This window comes from Camarhynchus parvulus, chromosome 7 (assembly GCF_901933205.1).
Source record: "Camarhynchus parvulus chromosome 7, STF_HiC, whole genome shotgun sequence".
In the NCBI taxonomy this organism is placed as follows: domain Eukaryota; kingdom Metazoa; phylum Chordata; class Aves; order Passeriformes; family Thraupidae; genus Camarhynchus; species Camarhynchus parvulus.
The window spans coordinates 21345799-21370724 of NC_044577.1; the positions used below are offsets into that span (position 1 = coordinate 21345799).

General features: G+C 38.7%; 1 protein-coding gene across 1 annotated transcript in view; it reads right to left on the reverse strand.

Annotated features, from left to right (window-relative positions):
- TANK (TRAF family member associated NFKB activator) overlaps positions 1–16585 on the reverse strand; it is a 28643-nt gene extending 12058 nt beyond the window's left edge. The window contains 4 exon segments of the mRNA XM_030952542.1: positions 7289–7401; positions 8269–8377; positions 11426–11565; positions 16473–16585. Of these exon segments, the coding sequence (XP_030808402.1) occupies positions 7289–7401; positions 8269–8377; positions 11426–11524 (321 nt within the window). The 5' untranslated portion in view covers positions 11525–11565; positions 16473–16585.
- Between the last annotated feature and the right edge of the window lie 8341 nt (positions 16586–24926).

The window sequence follows — 24926 nt, forward strand, 5'->3', positions numbered from 1 at the left end:
TTAACATTTCATGTATAATATTTTGCATATATGATACATAAAATAGTATTTAATTAATTTCAATCTTAGACCATTTTGAACATGTTGATAATTATGCAAATTGAGCAAACCCAAAACACAATCACACAATCACAGAATCCTAGAATATCTCCAATTGGAAGGGACCCTTGCAGGACTATCTAAACCTAAACCACAGAACTTTAGAGCATTGTCCAGAGAGGCTCAGTGCCATTACAGCTCCCCTGGAGAGCCTGTTCCAGTGACCAAGAGTAGTCTCAGTGAAGGACCCTTTCCTAATGTCCAGCCTGAGCTTCCCCTGATGTGACTTCATTCCGTGTCCTCGTGTCCTGTCACTGCTCACCAGAGGGAGGAGAGGAGAGCAGCACCTCCCTGTCCACTGCTGCCCTTGAGGGAGTCGACTGCGATGAGGTCACCCCTGAGCCTTCTCTTTTCAGTCTCAACAAACATGTGACCTCAGCTGCTCCTCCTAATTCTTGCCTTCACAACTTTTCACCATCTTGGTCACCCTCCTCTGGACATGCTCCAATAGTTTGATGTCTTTTTTGTGGCACCCAGAGCTGCACACAGTGCTCGAGGTGGGGCTACTGCATTGCAGAGCAGAGTGGGACAATCCCATCCCTTGCCTGGCTGGCGATGCTGTGCCTGATGCCCCCCAGGACACAGCTGGCCCTTTTGGCTGCCAAGGGACACTGTGGACTCCTATCAACTTGCCAGCAACCCAAACTGCAGGTCTCTTTCTGTAGGGCTGCTCTCCAGCCTCTCATCCTCCAATCTTTATGTATAACCAGGATTGTATTGCAAATATTTCAGTCCTATAAAGATTTGTGGAATAAAAAGCCCTGGCTGCTATCACTTTGATGATCCATCTAGTAATTCATGGAACTTTTAACTATGTGGGATTTTTGTGGAATAAAGAAGAAAATAACAAACAATTTTTTTTAATATGCTCAAATATAGTAGTTGCAAAAATTTTCAAGAAACAACTGACAGTTAAAAACTGCTACTATGAAAACCTTATGGTTGTTAGTTTATGAAATCTAGGGAACTGTATCAAGTGTCACAGAAAGTGTCCCCAAGCCCCATGATTGTCTCTGCAAGAGAAGTAAGCTCAAAGGGTTAACTCTTAAAGAAGAATGTATGTGAATATAGTCTGTCGACAGGCAGGGTAAGATGAAGAGGAAAGGAGCAACCAAGTGCTTTTTCAAGATCCTTTTGTTTTATTGTCAAATGGAACTTACATAGGGTGAGGTTGTGCATTTGGAGATCAGGTGGGTAGGGGCTACCCTGCTAGACAAAGACAGCCATGCAGGGATAGGTCCAGAGCTGGTTTACCAAGACACCAGCAGGCTAAGCATAGATGTGTGTACATATAGCTGACACAACTGTTTAGCCTCAAAAAGTTATACTAGCTATAGTATACATAGTTATACTAGGATAAAAAAGAAAAACCTGCAGAAAAATAGCTTTGAAGGCCTTGGTTTATAGTCTCAATTGCAGCTTTGAATAGCAAATCTACAGTAAGAGCTTCAATGGAACTCCAGACTTGGGTGGCATCTTAAAGATCTAGATTAAGCCTCTTCTGCTTAGTGACTTCAAAACATTGCCTAAAAATGCCATGTTTCAATCCCAGCAAAACTCCTTAATCCTAACTCTACTATGCTTTGCATTTCTGACACGTAAAATTCAATTTCACATTTAAATATAAGGTAAGGGGATACAACTTCTCCTGTGTTTTCCTTCATCATCATTTGCTGGAAATCCAAACACCTAGCAAAAAGGTTTCATCAAAGATAGTACTTGCCCTTGAGGAACAATTGTATCTTAAGGACAGTAAAAGAACTCACTGAGCCTATGATACAGCATAATTCATGACTTAGAGACTATTACAGCTCCAAGTCACATGTGGGTTTTCAAAGGCCCTCAGATAACAGGAGACCCTGCAGAAATGGCCAGTAGTTCTCCCCCATTTCACTCACATCTGCAGGAAGGGAGGACAAGATTTAAGCAAGCAACAGAAAAAAGCCACATAAGAAGAGCCATGCAACATGTTGCAGTGAAAACATATCAGTACATGCTGATGGAAATCATCATTCCTGTGCATCATCAGGATACCAGGAAAAACACTGGAGAAACAATTACACCTTTTGGGATCTTTCAATAACACAACCCTTCATAGCTTGATGATCTTAAGAGTTTCCAATACTGTACCTGGCAGTTTGCAATGACATGGTAACCCTTCTAAACTGGCTGAAGATTACAAAAAAACTATTTGATAAACTTCATAAACTTTATAAATTTTATAAATGTCACACAGGTCTTTTAAGCATGCTGGTATTAGCTGTTAGCAAAGTGGTCACATATATATTATGAACAGATCAGTATATTTTCTTTTGCAGAGACTTTATAGGATCAAAGGACAATTGGAATTGGAAGGGACTTCCAGGATTCTCTAGCTTCTAATCAAATCAGGGTCAGTTACAATGTCTGATCAGGTTACTCAATTTAACCTTGAATTTCCCAAGGATGATGACTGCACTTTTCCCATGCCTGGCCATCCTCATGGTGAAATGTTTTCCCCTGTGTCCAGTCTGAACCTTTCCTATTTCATCAGCCCATTGTCTCTTATCCTCCTGCCATGCACTGATGCCTTAAGTTTTAACTTTCATATTTTCCAGATTCTGCACTGTTTTAGTATGTAACTCTGAACTTCATGTAAAGTGTTATTAAGTTCTCTTCACAGTTTTATTAGACAAAACAATCCTTTTCCAGCCTGAGAACCAAGGACACCATTGTAGCTTCAGGCCCAAAAAGTGTAAACAATGGCAAATTGAGGAGAGCAATCTGGGAGGATGTGACTTCATAACCTGAAGCTGTAATTGGACAATTAACCCCAATTTGTAAATGGACCAAAACTTACAGAAGTGTGAAAACTCGTGGTTGGGGTCCATCTTGGGTGGAGCCATGGTTGGGCTTTTGTACTGGCCAAGGTGCATCCTTTAAAGGCCTTTTAATAAATATCTACTTTATTCCTTTAACACTGTCTAGCCTGTCTTCTAGGCAGCCTCTCTAGGCATCAACAACCCCATTAAGAGCCCAGCTCCATCTGCCTGATAATAACCTGAATGCAGGTATGGGAATGCTATTAGCTTTCCCTGAAGCCACCTTTTCTCCAGGCTGGACAAGAGCAGATTTTGCACCTTCTCATGGGATACATACTCCAGCCCCCAGTTAGCTCAGTGGGGCTTCTGCTGAACTCACTGTAGTTTGTCAATGTTTTTCCGGTACTGGAGGTCCCTAAGGCCAATGTATTATTCCAGATGCAGTGAACACTGAATAGAGGGAGATACTCACTTCCCTGGATGTGCTAGCTGTGCTCCTGTTAATACAACACAGGGAGCTGTTGCCCTTCTTTTCTGTCAGGACACGCTGCTGGCTCATGCTCAGCTTGCTGTCTAACAAGATCCCAGCCCTTTTCCAGCAGAGCTGCTCCTCAACTAATCAGCCCCCAGACTGTACTGCAGCAAAGGCAGGTTCCTTTATTTTTCCCTGAAGTGTGCTATAATGGTCTGTTTCGGAGGCTTCCTAAAATAAACAAAAGGTCAGGTAGTTTCAAGGAAAAACTCAATTCAACTGATGAACTATAAGTGGTCTCAAGGAATATTAACTGTGACTTTTAACAGTTTCCCAACAAACTTTTCTTTATTAGTGAGTAGAGATAGATTAAACAGATGAAGCAATAGGAGAAAAGGCTTTCAATACCAGAATTTCTTATATCTTATATTAGGGTCTAATCCTGCTGCATACATCGTACCAGCAGCAAATAACAGCTACACACACAATATTATCAGCAGCAAAAAAGTCAAGTACAGCTTTCTTTGCATTAAAGACAGGAAACAAAGTGACACTAGCAAAGCTGGTATGGACTGGAACATGGAACTCCACAAGACTGCTGCAGTAACTGCTCTTGGTTACATAAGTAATTTTAGCCCTATAATTTAGAACATAAAGATGGCTACTATATGTCTGCCATTCCTCTGCCTATGCTCTGCACAAAAGAGCTAAATATTTATTGTAGGATGAAGAGTTTTGAAATGTATAACATTTGTATCATTCATTCTTGACACACAGTTTCTTCCTCCTTTTCATGGCACAAGACACTTGAACCAATTCCAGACAGCGTTTAATACTGAGGTTCTTGAACCAGCAAAATGGGATCATAAGCATGTTTTCTTGTCACAGGAGCTGACTTTAGCTTTATGTCTTATTAAGATCACAAGGATTCTGATATCTGACTGTTCTAAAATGTAGAAGCTTGACATCATCTCCTCTCTAAGGTTTTTGGTCTGATGCACAGCTTTGCCTCCTCTGAGACAGTGGCTGGATCCCAGTTCTTCCTACTTAATAAAGTTTAGCCAGGGTCTCAAAACTAGGCAGCAACACAGGCACCTTTGTTCTTCTTGGGCAGAGGGCTGAAAAATTCTGGTAATGTTGTATATAGTTGGGCACTGACCACCAAGCCAATCTGGCCCGCTCACTTCTTTCAGTGAAGACAAACGTGAACAAGCATAACCCCAAAGCGTTTTATGACACACAGGCAACAGACCTTGACAACAGCATATAAAATACACATGTATGGCCACCTACTCGAAAACAAAGAAAAGACAGCTCCTCCCTCATTTTAAACCTCTGAAGCTCTAATCATGCACCTATTACAATCAATTCAGGATTTCTATTGTCTTTACTGCAGGACAGAATACAGTCCACTGAAAAATCCCACTGGACTTAGCAAATGACAGTTTCAAAAGGTTTCAATAAACCCAAGCATCTTCTGCCATGGGAGAGACTCTGAATTTCAGGGACAATGTAGAGGACAATGGCTGTAGGAATAATGTATTTGGTTTAGAGCAGACTGTGGATAGAATATGAGTAGAAAAATACAGGCTTTCAAATGGGATATTCAAACTTCCAAATTTCAATACCTGAAAAAGCCAACACTTTATTGAATTACGCACAAGAAAACTATACTGGGTCAGTGACAGGATGGTGGATTTTCAGTTTAAGAGATGTCAAAATATGACATCTGGGGAAAAAAAAAAGTACAAGAAAACAGGAGACATTTATGATATATCCGTTAATAATTTCCCAGATCTTCTTAGTAATAGTTTCCATCTATTTATTAACTCTCAACAGATGTCTCTTCCACAGAGTTATCCAATTTTCCCTTGAAGCATGAATTCCACTGGCTTACTGTGTTTTTTTTTTTTTCAATCAAAAGATAGCTTGTGTAGAGACACTGATGTATATCTTCCCTCATAGCCATGAAATGCATGGCCAAGACACAGCCAGAGCTAGCACAAATGTGTGTGCCTCTGCTGTGCTGTCTTGACATTTTTGTATCACTCTTGCCAGATCAGAGCAAGTTTACTAGATACAATACCAAACATCAGGGTCCTCCTTGCATTGGAAGGATGGTGCAAATATATCCATGTGCCTCTGCAGAAGGCAGCCTTTGTCCAGTCAAACATACTTTCTCAAGCTCCATGCTTTTTCCCAGTAACAGGAACAGAGAATAGGCTGGGTCAACCCAACTCTGCATGGGTTTAAATCTCTACACATCCCCTCTAAAAAGACCTTGTTTGAATAGCAATGTGCCTGGGTTTAAGTGCATCACCTTGCAGACAGACTTAAATAGTTCCTTCTGCATGGAGGTATTTCAGAAATATTTCTGTTCATGGAATAGAAGAAGCAAAATCCAGATGAAATACCTGTTGCTGAGAGGTAACTGCAGCAATGGGCTACACAAAACAAATATGCAGATAAAGAAAATAATCTACATTCCATTTGGAAAATATCTCTAGAAATGACGATTCCAGCTTCCCTTGCATTGCCTATAATCTCCTGTAGAGATCACATTATTTCAGTGTTTCCCCGCAAGATGAGCAGGCAACACATCTTCCTCTCATTCCTAACTCACTACAAGACTAAATTACTTAAAACTATTGTTCTTTAGTAAGCATTCAGAAAGAAGACTATGAAATACTAGACTTGGTCAGATCTTCATGTGCAACCATAAGATATAATTTTTTTCCAGCTCAACACAACACACTGCACAAATAGACAAAGATGTTTCATCAAAGAATTAACCCTTCATCTGTGTTTTAATGCAAGTAAGTGCAAAGATTAGGAAAGAAATGACATCTTATAATTACAGATTCTGGTGTAGAAAAATTATATAAAGACTTTATTTTAAATAGAAAAGGAGTGTATAGAAATATTTGCTGGCAGTATGTTTAAAATGTTTGCAAAGGCTTAGTCCCATATAAGATTCCTTCAGGATAACTAAGAAAGCCCCAGTAATTCAATGAAATTACTTTTGGATTTAATGGAATTGCATTTCTCATAAAAAATGTGTTTCTGTGAATTTATCACGATTAATTTATTTGTAGCTTAGGAAATAAACCCTGAAATTGACTCTTTAATTCTAATGCCTGATTTCTCATAAGGGTCTTTTTAAAGACCCTTAGAAAGTCTCTGCTATGGAGATTCACATTCAAAAATAAGAGACTTTATGTTACAAGACAGCTCTCAAAAACCACAGTGAGATGATTTACAATAAGAACAATACCACTTTGTGCATTTCTGTCACTGTCTTTTCTCAATATGTAAAATCCATTCAAGGCATTTCCCAGCTATTCTGGGCTATTACTTTATTCTCATTCCTGTTACACTCAATAGGCTGTAGTGAAAATCTTAACGTTACTTCAATGAGGAGAGGCAGAAGAGACATCATCTTAACACTGGCTATTTAAAAAACCCAAACAAATCAGCATCTCCCGAGCAATGGATTGTTCACTTCCCACTCCACAACTTTTTGAGTGCAGATTCTCCATTTCTTGTAAAAATACAGAGACTGTTTGCAATGTGAAATGCTCTCGTAAGAAAGAAGAAGCCCTTCTATGGGTTTTGGCAAGTTAAAAAATAAGTAATCAACTAAGTTCCTGCTTTATGATCAAAACTGTTCTAGAGAGCTTGATGGCCAAACAGAGATTTCACTGGGAAGGACCAAAGATAATGCTTAGTTCACCTAAATAGGCTGCAGTGGCACAACACTCATGCACTTCATGTGTGATGTCTTATCTTCTTTTTGCCAGGGTCGGGATTAATGTGCGAGATGGTATTTCTTGTTCTGTTAAAAGGCACCTGTAAATATCTCACTTATCTTTTAGGTTCTCACAGCACAAAAGTGAACTTACTGCAGGTGACATACCTTTAGGAGTTTTTCTCTTTGCTTTGCTGTATTCAGTTTTTCAGAGAGCTGTCTGAAAGGTAAGTTGGATGTTTCAATGTCTTCATGCATCAGAATGTAAGGATGCGCATTGCCTTAAATTAAAAAAAAAAAAAAGAAAAAGAAACCACTGACTATCACTGCATTTTTCATGGTCAGCTTCTAAGTAAAAGCAAAATTAAAAGAAGCTAGACTTATAGCTTCTTTATAAACTTCTTTGTGTTCTTTGAGCAAGCCTTCATATTAAACAAGCAAGAGATGCTAAATTCTGTGGTTAGAGACAATGCAAGACTAAATCGGCAATAAAGAAATGTACATGTACTCTTAGAAATAAAAGTCAGCCACTTTGCTAGTATTTATGAAAACCAGGAGTGTTAGGCTAGTGTGAATAAATATTTAATGAGCATGGCAGATTAACACATGGTTACTTTGACTCTTTTCTCTTATTTGTGTAATACAGTCAAACAGTGAAAAATTATCCATCAATGACTATTTGATCTGAAAGAGAATTACCTGCTTATAAAGTTCTGGTTATGCAGTAAGATTTGCATCACAAGATTCATCTAACATAAAAGACATATAATCATGGTACTCACATCTAGAACAACCCGAGATATACTTTTTAACAGGTAAATGTAAAAATAATTATGTAACAATTAAAAAAAAAAGTAGCAAATTATTTGAACCCATATTTTCATAACTTTTATTGGCTTCAGTGTAAGCAGATTCTACCTCTATAGAAAATCTCACCATTTCTTGAAGAGGATAAAGAGAGACCCCAGAAGTGTTGAATTTTATAAATAGATCTTGAAACGGCACATTTGTGTTAACTCTCACATTCACAGGAAAGTATGATACTCATTTGAAATATGTATATTGTAAAAACTGAAGCAACAAAGTCAGAACTATTCATCAGTGCAACACAGCATAAAAAGCAATCATGTGCAAACTGGAGTACATACCTCTATTAGCATTCAGAGCAGCCAACTGTGATTTCAGTTTTGCAATAATGCTGTTTTGAAGCTCTATCTTTTCCTGCTGTTCACGTACTTGCTGCATGTAGTTTTCTGTCTGCAAATATAATTTAATTAGCATTAATCTTATTCTGTTTTGACTAGGGGTCTCCTATTTGGCATATAAAAAGCAGCTCTGATTTTTAAAGATAACGGTAGTTGTGGTCGTCTGAGTAAAAACCTTTGGCAAGTCCATCTTTTTGGGACTGTAGAAAAGGTATTATAGGAAACAACCTCTGAGTTTTAATAACTATTTCAGCTATGGCAGTTGTAAAGGGTAACTTTTAAGTTAGGATTCTTCATTTATAGATGTAGAATACATTGTGCTCAAATTAAAATTTTAGTATTCTTCAGAATGCTTGTCAGTTTATCTATAGAAAAAAGTAATTTTCCCATGCATATTTTCTAACAAATAATATAAAAATAGGCTTTTAAAAATGTAGATTTTAGATGGAAAACAACAACATTGTTTATCCCATACAACAGATACTCTGTAAACCATTTTGACTGCCTATGAACAGTTTTGTACATTTCTGTGAATGTAGTGGACTAGTTTTTCTAACCCACATAATGGGGCTGGGGAGGAAGGTAAGCAAAAAGTTCCATCCTTTGTCTCCAATACTACAACTCATGCTGTAAAAGGCCACACAGACTTCTTTAATAATACTGCTTGTATTTCATCAAACTGTAAATTTTGCTAGACAGTCCATTAATTGAATGAATGGCCAGGTGGCAGGAAGTTGCTAGTATTCAAAACTATTATTTCATTAGCACATGCCTAATGCTGCAGTTACAGCAGTGCTAAAAACAAGCAAGAAAACTTGTGAAATCCCAACAAGAAACTTTCAGGAATGCACTGAATTTTTCTGAAATTAGGAATATGTCTATTACTGAAGAGGTCACCACCTGCCACCATATGGGACAAGACTCAGCATTGTTTTCACGTCTATTCATAGTTTAGCTACAGTGCTATCTAATTCTCAAATCTCAGCCACATTTAAATTCTATACCCTCCTACTGTCCACTGTGTTTGTCTGTAAAGCAGGCAGGAAAAAAATCTACAAGCAAAATTGATTTTAAAAGGCCAGGTAGTAGTTGTACTATGAGATTATTTTTTTGTTGTGTTTAAAAAAAAAAGTGATCAAAGAGCAGTACACTCCAGCAGCTATAAGAGACCTCATGAAGCAGAAAAATCACTGAGAACCAAATTGAAAATGTACAACAGCAATGTCTTGTCAACACTTCTGTACAGAGCACAGACATGACAGCTAAAACAGACAGAAGAGAAGATGCTTTTGACAGCCAGTGTGCACAAATTATTCCTTGAGTCAGATGGCAGCAACAAGTTACCAACTAGAAGATCTGCATGACAACCAACCATCCATCTGTATCAAACACCATCTGGCCGAGATGACTCTGGCTTCTGTGTGCTTGACATGGCTCCCAGCTCTAGAGACTGGCAAAACAAGTGGCCTATCGGTAACTTAAGTAGTAAACTGTTAACAACAGCATGGTGGACAATCCAACAGTGTGTGGAGGCCACACAATGAACAGAGGAAGTTACTAGAGTAAAGCACTGTACAAAGGTCATCCAAAAAACAGAGGAGTTTGGTTCAAAAAAAGCAACACAAATAATAAAACCCAAGTAATTTTAGTATCAATTCTTCTTGAAAAAATACTTTTGTTCTCTTTTAAAATCATAAAATTCAACTACTGAAAGTTTGATTAGGACAAAGATTTAATCCTTTATCAAAGGCTTTAGATTTTTAATTTCTGAACCAGTGAAAATGCAGAGAGCAATCTTGCAAGCATTTAGTTCACTTAGCACTGATAATCTCACACTTCTCTGGCTCTCTTGGAAGGACAATCTCATCTCGCACTCGATGCCTTGTTTCTTGGTCAGAAGATTCTTTCACATAGTTTTAGATTATTCAGGAGTATTAACTTAACTGGCTTTTCTTCAAATAGTTAATAGCTCACCCTACGAGACAGAATTTAAAAGATGCCTAAACATTCTAAAATGTCTTGCCTTTTGTTAATTAGTTGTAATTTCAGCACAAAAATCACACTGCTTATGCTTGTTATGTAAAGAGACCTCTACAGATTTACACCAGCACTGCTGCAAGACTATGAATAGAGACAGACTGTACAGTGGATGATTGCACACATGACTGACTTGAAATGTGTTTGTGCTGTGATGCCTTGGCTAGTTTATTTTGCCATGCAAGGACATAGCAAGACTGGGCCCAGATATCAGAATATTCTCTATTAGATCCTTCCCTGCTTCCAATTCTATTACTGCTCCATAACTCGAATGGAATATGGTTCATTGGCCCCTGAGCTAAGTCCCAGCCCACCAGCTCTACTGAGTATCAGAAAGTCCTGTAGCAATGAAAACATTCAAGCCTTCCTGTAACAGAGGTTCCATTGCTGGGCAGAATATGTATGGTAAAAAGACTATGACAAAGCCCAAACCTGATAGCTTTGAAACATGCTGTCCTACTTGAGAAGTTCTGGAGGAGTTTTGACTGAACTAATGTTTTCTGCAACAGACTAACTAAAACTTCAAAGATGCTTCTTAGTGGTCAGAATGCCTCCAGAAACTTTCTGTTACTTCATTAACGAATAAATGTACTGGTTGTTTTTAAAAGAGGAATACTTATTCTAGCAACTTTCAGGTACATTTGTCACAAAGATTTTTTAACTTAAGCTATTTACATTAATAATATAAAAAAATAATTTTTAAGAACGCAAGTTAAATTCCAAAAAGTACTTTGGTAAAGTTAGGAAAATTTGATATACATTTTTTCTGTGTTTACATTAGAAGATTTCATTAATCCTCCAAAATAGACAACACTTTTCCAACCCTTAAAACTATTAAAAATACAAAAAAAAAATCTAAGGTCAAAAACCAGAAACCCACATACTAAATTCAAAGCCTAATGACTTGCTTTGCTGTGTATTGACATGGTTTCATAATGGCAATTTCCAACTTTAACAGATGCACTACAGTGTGCATAGTTAAAGTGAAACTGGTATCTACATATACTACCATCCCTCATGTGAAAGATGGCTATAAAGATAGAATTCAGCTTCCAACACCTACTTTTTGCTGTAGTTCTTTCACAGCATGGTCCCTCTCCATGCATGCTTGCCGATAGGCTTCATAAGCTTTGTTAAGCTGCTCTCCAATGTTTTTGTCCATAATTCCCAATGTTGTTTCATCACATGGTCAAGTTAACAGACCTGAAAAGTAATCAGAAGGAAAAGGAGAGAATACTAAGAAACAGCAGTACATAACTAAAAACATATATAGCGTGACTTGTACCACTGTTGTATTCAACTGATACGTGCAGTATGTTTGACCATTAACAGCATAGCTTGAACTATAACTCTGTTCACCTCAACATTTAATTTTATGTCCAGGGATAGGTTTAAACAACAGACAAACAAAAGCAGCTTAACTCTTAATCCAATTCTGGATGTACAGAATGTGTAAATGTATCTGTAGTTACAGTTTTTAAGACTAAGACTTAAAATTGGTGCAGATTACCAGTAACCAGATTTTATGTGATCTCCAAAAGTTTAATGTTTGCATAATTGTGAAATAAAGACAGCATTAATGACCAAAGCTAAACTCAGCTTTTGGCATTGTGTGGAAAAATCATGCTCTGAAAAGCCAGTGTCCAGAGACAGAGTCCTGCAACTTGATTAGAATAAAGGGTGGGAGAGTACCCTGGGCCACACACCCGTGGGGTTTTCTCTCCGTTTCGGAGGGCGCAGCCTCCTTTTATCCTGAACTCCTGGCTGCACGATGGCCTCTTCCTTATCCCACTGGCTGAGGTACTAGAAAGGTACAGCCTTCCCAAACCCCCTACCACATATTCCCCCCTTAAACCTGTCATTTTTCCCCAAAGTTCAGAAACTCAAGCTTGTAAGGACCCATTTGTCTGTGTCAGGAGTCAAACTGTCTGGGCTGTGCAACAAACTTGCTGCTTGAAGTTGGTAAAGACATTAAGATCCATTTCAAAGATCTTAACACGGATACCCTCACCCATGGAATTGTTTGTAAAAACATTAGCACAAATCTTTCCCATCAGCATTAAGAAATAAAAAGATAAAAACTCAATTAGGTCACGCAAACCTATCCCATTCTGTGCCAGATTTGAAAATGTCAACACAACTTAACTCTACCCTAAGGTAGAGTTAAAACATCTTTTATCTAAAAATCAATGATACCAACCAGTATGAATTATGAAGACTTGGACCTTTTTATCCAATATTATGAACTTTTTACACTTTGTGTACAATTTCAGGAACAACTACCAAAAGCACAGCTATCAACTTTGACACATAAGACTAGAACACTATTAAATTCCAGATTCCAATTTCAAGAACTTTGCAAACACAGGTCATTTGCTTCTATAGTAATATATGACACTAATTTTAAGATCAAAATTTAGCATAATACAAGTACAATAGAGAACAAGTTAGTGAAGTCTTAACCCCCCGCCCCACAGCAAAAAAAAAAAATTATCAATTTAGCCTCTCCTTTATTTCTTATTTAAAACAGTGTGGACTGCCACTATCATCTCTCACTATCTCCTGGGATTATGCATAAACCACAAATACTGCTAAAGAAAGTGACATGAGGATAAACCCGGCAAGAAGAGTATAGGGTAACTTGCCTTGGACACTGCTCAAAATTCTGAAGATTGCAGCTTGATGATTTTGTTCATTTTTCCTTACTTTTGAATATATTCCCTATCATAGGGCTTGAATACACAAATGTGGTCTAACTTTTCTAGAAGGTTCAATAGAGTACTCTATGGACATCACACTTTTTTGTCCTGCAAATTTTATTTCACTGGTATGTTCTGACAGGAAAAGCAATTGTATCTCACCTCTGGCTTGGCTGTACTTCAGTAGCAGCAAAGCGAATTCTTTAACGACTTGGAATTTTTTAGGGATCCTTTGATGTCATAAACATTACTGAAATCCAAGTTTACAAGTTTTGCATAAAAGGCCTACATTGTTTCACATGGAAGGCTTTGTTTGTTTGACTTGTTTTGTTCAGTAGTTTATAATCCCTGACAGTGCACAGTGTCTCAAAGCATTGTTAGTAACACAGGCTATTTCACCCACCTCCTTCCTCCCCCAAATGGTATCCCTTCAATAAATGGAATATTCATGCTCATATCTGGGGCACACCTTTGACTAAATGGGTAGGCTTTCTTTCCTTTTCAGACGGAGGACTGTTCTGTGTAGTTCAATGAATAAAATCAGATATTATATCTGCCTTCAGGGACAGGTGCTAAACTGCAGAGAGCATTGTTATAGCTGAAAGTGACTGAAAGCGTGTTCTCACAATCTTTAAAAGCTTGTGAAGTTTGCATCAGTATTGATTTTGTACTCGTCTGAAATCCTCCAATGTTAACAACTTGCCTAGTAAATGGCATGTCCTGTACATATGAGATAACTTCAAAAAATGAGTACAATGGGATCTAAAAAACTATGTTCAGCTTCTAATGGAGAGAATAGGGCTCAGCTCCATGTGACTCACAGTTCACAGAAAACAAAGGTTTTAATTTCATTCATGCAAACTCAAACCTCCATTTGAACAGCAGTATTTAAAACTTATGCCTGATTTCCAGCCTTTTAGTCATTCATTGTAAATGGGAACATTAACAAACAGTGCTTCTGTCATTTGGACTGATGGTATCAAAAGTAATTGATCCAACAGGCAGAACTGTAGCACAGTGCCTGATTTTCTACTTTGGATGGAAAAATAATTTACTGGTAGCTCCCTAAACTTCAGACTCCATGCAAAGAAAGGTCAATGAAAGTCATTACTAGTGACACTTTAAGATGGCACTGTAACTAGAAGAATTGGTCCTATATTTGCCCCATATCCTAGACATTCTTCTTTGACCTTATCCTTCCCTTTCTTCCAGCACGAGCAACCTTTCTGTAAACTGTATCAGCAAACCAATCCAGTTTAAAACTAAACATGAAATGTATTTTTGCTGCATTAGTTTTAATGCAGGTCAGATCCACAGACCACTTCAAATGGCACGGTAACACAAGGAAGCCTGCACAGGGACAGAAATCAGCAACAGGCAGACAGAACTGTGTTCAACAGCAGCACTGTTTTATGTGTTTGAATTGTAACATGAAGTCACAGTTGTGTAACAGTGTCACAGTCTGCACTGAGAAGGATAGGCCAGCCTTCCCACACCTCTGGCCGCACATTTTTGCTGCTTACTGGTACCGCAATCCGTACTTCTAAGCTACACAGCTGAGTATGCCAAAGTAGCTCCTTACTTGCTCAAAAAAGCAACAACAAACCCCCTAAAAAAACCAACCTCGGAATTAAAACTGGAGCTAGCTCACTGCAAGGCTGCTGGAGCACTACTACCAGCACAAGGAGGCAGTGGGAACATGCGACTAGCCGTGGGCAGGACTGCCGCAGTCTACATTTAGATTGGATTAAACTACTCTGTAGTCACACCCCGGGTTGCCTGCTGCTGGAATAAATAACTGCTTCTTATGTTATCTGTCTCATATCCAGAACTCCTTGCAGTTAGAAAAACTGGCTCATTTTCCTGCTTCTCCTCCATAGGCATCAATATTTATCAGGGAATTTGCCAACTGTTCCTTGTCATTTATCCTTCTCCCTGCATCCAATGAGGAGGAAAAAACTCCCTCCCAACAGCCCTAAAAAAAATCCCCAAAAACCAACAAACCAAAAACCCCAACCCAAATATCCCCGCTATTTTAATCAGTTATGATTAGTTATGCTGTATCCAAATGGCAGCTGGAACATAATTCAGCTCAAAGCTGACGATCCTGATCTTCAGCAACTTACACTGTGGATATTCATTAGATCCTAAAGGCTTTCACAATCATTAACAGCAATATATAGTCAGCAGAAACGCAGCACTACAACATGCTGCATTTATTCTAAGAGGGTCAGAATTAGAGGAAGAGATTAGTTACAGAGGTTGTCCTGCAAGTGCGAATACCTGTGAGTGCTATGCTGCTGGAGCTATGGCAATGACAACTGGAATTTCATATTTGAGTAAAGACTTGTACACTGGATAACCACTGGGTACAGCTAATGTTGTAAGACAAACTTCTAAGTAAGCAACAAACGAAACCTGCAGATTATATTAAAATACTTGCTTAAAATCAGAAACATTTTGCTGATATAGGTGGTGGGAAGAAAAGCAGTAATATGCATTTTCTTAGTCAAATGCCAAAAAAGCTCCAACACAAAGATTAGCAACATATTTCTGCTGCAATCCCAGCTAACAGCTCACCAGAGTTTTCATACTAGTTTTCATATTGCCTCTATTGCCATACTATTTTCATATTGCCATTAAATTATGAAAGAGAGGTTTTAGCTAATCATGTGTATGTGGACATTAATTCATAATACACTTTTCTACCTCTCATAGTTTCATGAGAGATGAGAACACAGGTGCCATCCAACCAAAAGCACTTCTCTACATATTTCTGCTCTCAAAACAGATGTTTCAATTGCTATATTTTCTAAGTTACACTGTCATCATCTCGGGAACTGGAAGCCTGTTGAGGTAATAATTTGTGAGAGACTGAGAGCTCATTAAACTTTTTTGTGTTTTGTTTTTTCCCTTATTTTTTTCTGAGTAGACACAGTTCCTGCTTTGCCCGACGGCGGGGCGCGTCGTTAACACAGCAGGAGCCCCCGATGGCACAGCAGGGTTAGAGCTGGGCAGCCCCTGTGCGCTCTGGGCTCGGGACGGCGATTTCCGGAGCGATGGGGTTCGATCCTCGCGCCTTGCTGCCGCCGCCCGCGGGGGCAGCCGCCTCTTCCTGCTCCTGCGCTCGCCGCCCGGGCCATCGCCTCCCGGCAGCGAGCCCGCTGATCCCGTCCCCCGATTCCCCGCTCCCGGAGCGCCTCCGCACGCAAACTACGCGCCCCCGGCCCCGCTCCCGAGCCGGGCCGAGCGGCGCCGAGGGGGAAGCGGCGCCGCCGGGAGCGGGGGGCGGAAGCGCGGCCCGGGAGCCCCGGCTCGGGGTCCCCTGGCACGCACTGCGGCCCCGGGCCGAGCCCCGCCGCTCCCGCGGCAGCGCCGGAGCGCGTGGTGTCCAAAGCGACTCAGACTTACGAGCGCCGCACGGAGCCCGCGGCCCCTCCCGGGCACTGGGCGCTCGCTTCTGCCCGGGCGCCTTAACCCAGGAACCAGAACCGACTTCCTGCCGTGCCTTTCCCCGCCCTGTGACGGGGCGCTGCCGGCACCGGCCCCGGGTCGGGGCCGGGCAGGGCAGCGGCCGCTGGAGCCGCGGAGTTCACGCAGGGCTGGCACCTTCCTCGTCCGCCCCGAGCAAGGGTGGGAGCCTGTCCGCTCGCCCCCGGCTGTCGGGCAGTGCCTCTTCAGGCTGGCTGGAGAAGACCCCTCAAGCAGCCTCTGTGCTGCTCCCGACGTCCCCAGGCCTTTCCTATTTCTTTCTGTGATTTGTAAATAACAGTAGTTACATTTGTAATACACTTTTCATGCTCAGCGTAGTTTCTCTCTGAAGGGTCTGTTGTAGGTTACTAGAGAGGCATTTCCCTGCCTGCGTTTATTTCATGCAGGCAATGGATACTATAAGTAAGAATATAATGGAAAACAAACAGTTTTAATTTTGCTACTGCCTGAAGCCCTTCTCTCTTTAGGTCACATGTATAAGTACAACTTTCTTTCCTGACGGTGTGTAGGAGGATGGGAGCTGATGGGAGAACATGAGGCATTTGGTACATACTTACGCAGGATACCATCACAGAGCCAGCGGCAGAGAAGCACTACAGATTTTGAATTAATCTCTGCTGTCTCTGAACCACAGTGAACATACCCATGCAGCCGAGCTGTGGTGTTTGTTCCAGGGCAGAGCTTTTTGCTTTGCCCACAGATCAGAACTTGTGTTCCAGCTATTACAACCTACCTACCCTGGATGCCTGCCCTTGGAAGCTTGAGGACTGAGCTCAAACATAGCCACAGAAAAAGTAGCCAGTTGCTCTCTATGCTTTTTTGAAGATTATTTCGCTTGTAATTTATCTTTCCTGCAAAGACTTCAGCAACTCTTTTGGTCTGTTTTGGCCTGTATAAGGCTAAAGAGACTTGGAGGCAGACAGCTTAATGAGCCTATACATATACTTCCTGTTTGGCCATTTTTAAGAGCTTCAGGTGAGGTCCTAATGAACTATTAAGATTCAGAGAGAGTTTGCTCTTTTAGCACATTTCCAAGAAAGGGAATTCAATTTCCCTCTTTCAGAGATAGTGCTTGAGACATCCAAGTTAAGGTTTCATTCAACGGAGTCTTAAAAAAATAAAATAGGGTGTAGGGAAAAAGTCTATTGTTTCTCTTTTAATTCAACATGTTACATTTTTAGTCAGTTTTGGCAAGCAGTTATGCACTTAAAATTATAATGGATACTCAGCTGAAATATAACCTGCATTTTTTAAATTCAGATCAATAAATCCTATATAATTTAACTGCTGCTGTATTTAAAATGGATAATGTGCAGAAAAGTACAAGTAGGTGTTGTCTGATGATAAACATGCCTCAACTAAAATTACAGCTACCTGAATTCAAATATCCATAACATGTGTACCACCTCTGAAATACTATCATTGCATGTTAGTTGTTTTAGGGGGAAAAAATTGTTTATTTAATTATAGGAATGTACTTAATGTAAATTTGCTGTGAAGGTCTCAAACTCAGCAACTCAAAGCTGACGACTGTCTACAAACATGGCTTTTCAAATCACATGAATTAATCTCTTAGTGCTTTTTCAGTAATATTCTTTCAAAGTAAAACATAAGAGAAGCTGTTTTTTCCTCTCTCTTCGTTATTTAGTGCCTTCTTTCTTTACATTTCCTCCGCCAAAACAATAAGGTATATTTTACAATTTTACAATAACCCATCTTGATAATCTTAGAGACTTCAAACCTTTGAATAAATTAAATAGAAGAAAAGAAAATTACCCATGAAAATAGTACAAAACCTCTATTTCATAGCTGACTTGATCTCTGATCTTTTTGAGCATTTTCTGCTCTATGGTCAATGACTAAATTACTTTCTGTCCTTTTCTTCCTCATCTCGCTTTCTTTTTCTTTGTTTTTCTGCTCTCTCCTCTTCTGTCTCTGTAATCCCTTCCCTACAGATTTTTCAGGAACAGTTTTCTGTATTTCTGCCCCACTTCAATATTTCACACTTTTATGTCATTGTCAAGGCAAGATTGCTTTCCTATATGTAGACCTCACAAGACAGCTGGAAAGAGGCAGTGTATTTAAAAATGATTTAGGATTTTAAGAATCTACTGATCTTAAAAACAGTTGCAAACCACTTATCTGGGGTTTGGGAGTGGTGGTGCAGGGCTTCTTGTATTTTAATATTTTATTTCCCTTTGTGTTCAGAGTCCGAGAAGTCTTACTTTGACTACTTATGCTTAGAAACTTAGAGTGAGGGTTTTTTTGTTGTTGTTGGTAGGGGGTTTTGTTTGGGTTTTTTGTTTGGTTGGTTTTTTCTTGGTGGTTGGGAATTAGCAATTTGATACTTTTTTCATCGTGAAAATTCAAGTTTGCGCTCAGTGGGTCAAACAGCCTATTTAAATACTTACATCATCCATGTGCAGTTCACTGTTTTACATTTCTTCTGAAATGGTATTTTAACAGGAGTTTTCCTTAGTCTGTGCTGATGTGTTAACACTTCTCGTTGGTTACACTGCGCTGAGGTCTGAGGAGGAACTCCCTGCTCTCAGGAGAGACTGCTGCTGGAGCAGCTGGCAAAGGACTGTAGTTCATCAAAGGTTTCATCTGATTCCTTTTTATGATTCTCTAAGCTTATAATTGCAAATTGGCTTCTGCTAGAAAGAGGTTAAAATATTTGTTGCAAGTTTTTAATGTAGCTATTCTTTCAGACGCTAGGTGGCTCACGTCAGATGTTAAACCTTTTCCAGAACTTAGAGACTGTTAAACCTTTTCCAGAATTTAGAGACTCCCAAAGGAGTGTGCTGGGTGCTGTAAGAATCTCTGTTGCTCTGGGGTGTTTCACCATTCTTTTAATCTGTTGCTCCTTTACCAAAATAAAAGGCGTGTTTTGATCTTGAAATGCCTTTCCTGGTCAGAAAATGAGAACTGTGGATTAATTTAGGCCAAATGCTGTCATTCCTTAGTGTGAAGGAAGTTGAGGCTGATTATTTTTTTCCCAACATCAACAATAGTAGTTGATGAACCTGTGTAAACCTTAAGGTTGTAACAGACAAATTTAGTTTCTGGGCTCCAGAAACTAAAGGATATTTAATCAGAATGCAGACATACAGATTTGGAGCACTATAGCAACAAAAAAGTAATGTCTTATACTTTTTCTATGTATCTGAATGCTGAAGCTGGTAAGTCTAATTTACTCATTGTCTTTGCAAACTGTAGAAACAAAAAGTTTGGATTCTCTTTTCTCATTTCTTTAGTTACAGTATAGGCAATCTTTATGTTGCCTGAAGGAGTGTCAACAGGATTATGAAATGTGGTTTTGTGCTTCTTATGACTAATATTAGCTGGGAACTTCCACTGAGAAATACCCAACTGAAGAACTTCCTTAAATGCAACAGTGTGCAGAAAGTCATTCTCTGAAACAGAGACCTTAGCAGAAACAGCCTGCAAACTGGTTTTGGACCCAGTGCAACATTCTTTATTTCTGTAAGTGACGTCAATGATTTCTGGAGGCTCCCTACCCTGGAGAAAGGTTACCCTGCATGGAAAAGGAGCAGTGCATGAACAGGCAACCCTGCATGCGTGGGAACAGCTAACATACAGAGCAACTGTTGGACCAAATATAATACATACTTTTTAATATGTTGTGAAGAAAAAGCCCATGATGATAATGACACCAAAAGAAAGTAGCAACAGCTTTGGAAAACAAATGCTATTCCTCTATATAGAATATAACCTGTGTTACATATAGAGGGAGTAAAAAATGGGGAATGTAACACTTCTTTGAGAAGAGTTGCCAATCCACTGGTTCTTAGTTAAGCTCCAAATAAACTTTATTAGACAGACCCTTAAGCTCTGTGTTATTATAATTGTGTCTCTCCCTACTTCCCCTCAAACCACTGAAACTGAGTTCTGTAGAGCAATGTAGGGAAAACACCTTGAAAAATTAATGTTCTAGCATGAGTGCCTTTTTGCCATAGAGGCAAGTATTCAGGAAATTTAACATATAATCATTAATTCCCTAGATCTGTCAATGTGAAAAAGTGAGATATTATGGTATCAACTAGATTATATATGCCTTTTTCCTTTGTTCTATGCTAAAATTCATTAAATTTTGATAACTCATTTGTATAGAACTACATTATATACAGTATCTAATATAAGAAAATGTGATTGATAAACAGAGCCTTTGCACTATTTATTGAATGTTTCTTGATCCCAAGCCTCTATTTAGGCTTTCAGTGTGAAGTAAGAGTGGAAGAAGTTAAGGAAGATGTATTTGAATTGAAACATTTAATTTATGGAATCTTATGACCTCTTTTCCTCTTCTGCAAAAAGGAGAGCTGTGTCATGCAGAAAGACCACAGATTCCATAGTATTATTTTTGTTTCTGTAGTGTCATAGAATTCCAAAGTTTGAGGAGAAGGAGGAGACAGCTGTTGATGCAAAGTCATTAAATTAATGGACCTGTGTTAGTATACCTCTGGAATTTCTTGTCAGAACTGTTCAGGATGTGAAAATCTTGGTGTTCAGGGGGAGACTGGACAAGTAAATACTTGAGAGATTCAATGAAGGAAACTAAAGAGACAGGCACCATCAATCTCAGGAAGTTCTCTGACCTGAAAATAGCTGGCAGCTGGGAGAAGACTCTGAGGAAGTATTACATATGCTTGCCCTGTTCTCATTCTTCCCAGGGCATTGATTTCTAGCCACTGCTGAAGAGAAGATGGGTCTGAACCAATGTGGCATATGTTCTTACGTTAATGACTTCATGCTGATAAAAATGTGTAGGAATTTCTCTACATTAAACAACCTCCTGTAAAAGACCGGATTCTGTAGAAGTATAGGGGACATTACTATTGCAGAAGCTCAGAAAGATCTTAGAAAATCCATTCATAATTATTTCTTAATATTTTGAGAATATCCATTTGAAAGATAGAACCTTTGGGCAAGTTTTTAAAAGATATTTTATCTGGTTTCTCTCAAATATGCTGTGTATAATTTGACTGCATTTCTAATTGAATTATGATGACCAATATCATCACAATATCACTGTAGCTGCTCACAAGGCTTAACAGAAGGTATGTCTGTGTAAATACACAGGTGACCCTGTTCTCCTGTGTAAAAAAAAAAAATCACTATAGTGAAAAAAAGTTTTTGGAATTATTAATCTCTGGGGTTTTTTTTGTGATATAGTTCTAACTACTCATTTTAATTTTTAAGTCTTTGTATAAATGAAAAGGTGGTTTTGTGACTTCAGCAAAGCACTTTTCTTGATTGTCACTCATAATCTTCCTGTGAGAGTTTGGTGGGTCTAAGCTTGACTACTTAGAGTGGCAAGACGAAATAAGAATCTTAGATTAATGTTTCTGTAAGTCTCAAAACATACCATTGCAACAAAGTTCTGAAGCTGAATAAACAAACAAACAAAAAAAACCCCAAAACAAACAAACAAACAAAAACCCCCAAAAAACCCCAAACCAAAACAAAATAAAAATAAATAAAATTGAGCAGTCATTGAGCAGTCAGGCTGCTCAAGTTTTAACTAAAATTTCTTGATATCTGCATGCACCAAGTAGAAATCAGCAGCTGTGCCTGCTGAATTTTGTGGTAAATCTTTCCCAACTCTAAGCAAAGAAAGCCTGAAGCCATGTGCTGTGTAGCTCATCATGTTTTAACACTGTGCTGGGTTGAATAAAGTCTCATCATCTGTGAAGCTAAGAGCAGTTAATGATAATAAAAATTCAGACCAGCTTCTTGCAAATGATATTTGTTCTTACCATGCAGTAAACAGGAATATATGTACAAAACATAAAGAAAAAAAAATTATTCATTGTGTGTTGTCAGTTCTAATACAGAAATTACATCAATGGTAATAACTCTGACTTTCTAGATGAGCTATCACACTTCAAGATTTATTCCTGGTGAAGTAGGGAGAGAAACACATGATCAATGGGTTTGGGCCTTTTTGCATAATTAGTGGCAAAACGCATGTGCACACACACATGCACACACTCACTTCGTCTGGCACAGCTTCAGTCTTCTGATACATCAGCTGCTAAGACATTTTCCTATCTGTAGCTGCTTCCTCTGAGTGAAAACACACCTGCTCTTCTAGCATTGTATCCACTTATTGTTGGCTTTCTGGAAGCAAAAGATGTAAGAGAGTTTTGGCTTGTAGCAGAGATCTGAATTAGAATGGGATAATTCCAGTCTTATAAAAGCAATTATACATTAATTTGTATTTATTAATTACCATTTTACTTCTTTAGATACATACCAAGGGTCTAGAATGACATGTTCAAAGTGGCATTTTGCTCATATTATTTTCTTCCTTCATATAATTTGAAAATACTCTTATTTGCACAGGTTTTGGCCATTTTGGCAGCTCTTAATATGAGGCATAAAACCAGGAAATATAAAATCATACATGTCAGGTTAGTTGGGAGTAAGAAAATGAAGTACCAGAGGACCTCCTTCCCTAGTGCTTGGCCTTATCTTTCTGTCCATACTCTGAAGTACTGACAGCTGTCTCTAAACATCTCTTTTAAAAGATATGACCTACACTATGGCCTGGAACTTAAAGAAGTGTTCTCAAGTTTTTTCTCCAAATTCTTCAGAGGCAGTGGACAAATAAAGTATTGATCTATCACTCCCACCCCTCACAAACTTGTATCTTCCAACCTATCCTTTCCTACTTTGTTGACAGATGGTAGAGTAGCTAAAGACAAGAATCAGAAAAGGAGTTTATGGTTATGGTACCAGTGGCTTCGCGGAGGCTGCTACAGCCTCTGGTACATAACTTTGCTACACAGAATGTAGAACTTGCTGAAAAGCAGTGTTTTAAGTATAGCTGCTGTCTCTGGGCAATACTCTGTAGCTCTGAATCCTTTCTAGTCACATCTCCTGGAGATGAGAATTAGATTTTGCATGGACTAATTGGGAGAGATCACAGAGACTATATTTCTCTCTTGGCTACAACAATCTTTGGGTTCCAGTCTCCTTTTAACAATGTTTACATGTTTTTTGGCACATTAGGCAGTAGGTCATTCCCACTTTTCTGCTTTTGACAATCAGTTTTACCGTCTGATTTTCTACTTTACTGGTGCCTAGAACAGCCCTGTGAAGATAACCATCCTTGCCAAAGGCAGCATCAGCTTTACCTAAACCATTTCTAACATATGTTTGCCTGTTTTGAAGATCTATATTGGTGATAAAGATTTCACAGCCTCCCAAGGGACCTTCTGTTCTTTCTTACAGATTTTTTTTTCTAAATCTCTAATTATTCTTCAGTTGAACCACATTTTCCACAAGGTACAATGAACAAACTGGACTACATGATCCAGCTGACGTTCCACCATAGTTTTCAACAAATACATGCTGACTGTTTTATATCTGTAAAATGGGACAAAAGTTTAAGTTTTTAAGGAAACTTGTTCAACTATTTGCTCCAGTATTTTTCTCAGGAAGAAAGACAGAACAGTATGTATTTTCCTGATTTCTTCTCTTCTCTGCTCTTAAAGATAAATGTGACATCTGTCCTTTTTCATTCTTTTAGAAGCTCATCTGTTCTCCACAAGTTCTCAAAGATTTATTGCTAATGACTCCAAAATGTTTTTATTCTGTACTCTAAGTATCCTGAAAGGAATTTGTTCAAACTCAGCTGGTTTGAAAATATTTTATCTAAGTTATTGCCCTGTCCTGTGTTCTCTTTCCTTGTCTCTGAGACTACTTAGCCAGTTGATTGAGGCTGACCCTTCTAGTGAAAAAAGTAAAAAAGGTATGAACTTTTTTGACATCATGTCTAATAATATTTTTTTCTCCACTGAGTAGCAGATCTCCCTTTGCTTTGTCGTTGTCTTGCTATGAATGTATTACAGGAATACATCCTTTTTCTGCATTGCTATTTATCCCATTTTGACTTTTCCAATTTTGCCATTTTTTGCATTCTTTTACACTCATTAGTAACTTTATTGAGCTTAATTTATCTAGAAAAACCTTCTTATTGTTATTTAGCATGTTGGTATTTTTTGAAGTGTATTTCTTGCTTTGTTCCTTGCATTTAGGGTGGTATGTTTTATCTCCTCTTTCTCTAAAGGAGATGGAAAATCTCTTAAACTCCTTCATTTATTTTTTTCAAGGATCATGATGATATCTAAATACTAGGTTTAGGAGCTAAAATGTCTGTGTAGATGTAGTCCTGATTAACTTGCCAGAAATCACACTGTGCATTTATATTGGAGATGGGTCTGAAGTATAGAAACGTCTTGCTCACATCAGTGGCTTCTGTTCCTGCTTAATGTTTGATCTTATTAAAGCAGAATTTGGTTATTATCTGATTTCTGTAGGTTTATTTTATGCTAGCAAATTTGC